Source organism: Penaeus monodon, chromosome 21 (assembly GCF_015228065.2).
Source record: "Penaeus monodon isolate SGIC_2016 chromosome 21, NSTDA_Pmon_1, whole genome shotgun sequence".
In the NCBI taxonomy this organism is placed as follows: Eukaryota; Metazoa; Arthropoda; class Malacostraca; order Decapoda; family Penaeidae; genus Penaeus; species Penaeus monodon.
Genome location: NC_051406.1, coordinates 7,402,143 through 7,403,335, shown reverse-complemented (window position 1 = coordinate 7,403,335; position 1,193 = coordinate 7,402,143). Strand labels below are relative to the sequence as shown.

General features: G+C 42.2%; 1 protein-coding gene across 4 annotated transcripts in view; it reads left to right on the top strand.

Annotated features, from left to right (window-relative positions):
- The first annotated feature begins 220 nt into the window (after positions 1-220).
- Positions 221-1,193, top strand: part of LOC119586142 (ETS-related transcription factor Elf-5-like) — a 14,131-nt gene continuing 13,158 nt past the window's right edge. The window contains exons 1-3 of one of the 4 annotated variants that reach the window (XM_037934835.1): positions 221-309; positions 559-719; positions 860-963. In XM_037934835.1, the coding sequence (XP_037790763.1) occupies positions 868-963 (96 nt within the window). In that variant the 5' untranslated portion in view covers positions 221-309; positions 559-719; positions 860-867. Of the gene's footprint in view, positions 310-558; positions 964-1,193 lie in introns of all 4 variants that reach the window. The other 3 variants (XM_037934833.1, XM_037934834.1, XM_037934836.1) reach the window with 3 other exon arrangements.

The window sequence follows — 1,193 nt, the reverse complement described above, 5'->3', positions numbered from 1 at the left end:
GCGCGTAAACATCCGCAGAAGAATATGAGGTCGCACAGTGACGTAGCAGCGTTTCCAAGAATTTCTTCGGCTGCTGTGTGTGGGATACCACTTCCTTGCCTACAGGGGGGTCCGGGAGGGTATGAGAGTAGGAAAAGATTTGTCCCAGTGTCGAGTATTCCCCCAGAGTAGTATCCGCACGTTTATAAGGCCGTTGGGCGGAGCAGAAACAACACTTTAGATAGTGTTCTCAGTCGATGAGGTGAGAGGCTCCTGCGGCCGACGAAGCGCTAGCTAGTGTTGATTTACCGTCTTGCCTGAAGTCTACGTGTACGTTTGCTAATTTGCTCTAGGCGTAGGAAATCTGTTCTTTCTAGTAGGGTTACTTGATTTTGTAATTCCATTCAGCATTTCAAGAGGATGTGTCTGAGCTTAGTGTTTACCAGTGGTCATTCATGTTAACATTTCTCCTATTGTGCACCAAAAATTCAGAGGAGTCTGTATTATCAACATATGCTCTTTATTTGAATGTTGCGGACACCACCGAGCCTGGATATTAAGCAATATCAATTCTTTCAGAAAGAAGAAATAACAGAATTTGAGTTGACACAAGTGACAAGAACCGAGTTATCGACAACAACTGAACTGTCTTAACCCTTAGGCCTACCTTCTCCACAACAAAAAGAAAAAAAATCGAGACACGAAGACAACGGACTTCATTAGAAAAAGAATACAAAAAAGTAACAATCTCCCTCTAAAAAAAAAAAGACCACCTAGTGCCTTCAGAACTGAGACCTCCTCCAGACCATGAGTTACCATAACGAATATCATAACCTGTGGATGACACCTCAGTCTTCTTCAGACGATCCCTATGTTGCAGGAGTCACAATGGCTTACTGGCAACCACATGAAGGAGCTGTAGGAGGACTCGTGGATGAAATAGAAGCCTACCTCTTTCTGGACATTAGTGAATGGGAGGGCAAGGTAAGTCTGGAAGCTTTCTTTTATATTACAATTTAGTGCCTTTACACTTTGTGATTTTGAAAATGGGGGTGGAAGGGTGTCCAAATCACATACAGACATTTCATTCTTCTTTTTTTTTTAGTGCTTTTATAGTTAGTGATTTAGAAAAGAGGAGGAGGGGTGACCGAATCACACAAACATTTCATTTTCCTAGCGTCAATATTTATATTAAAAGGGGAGGAAAGTCGGTA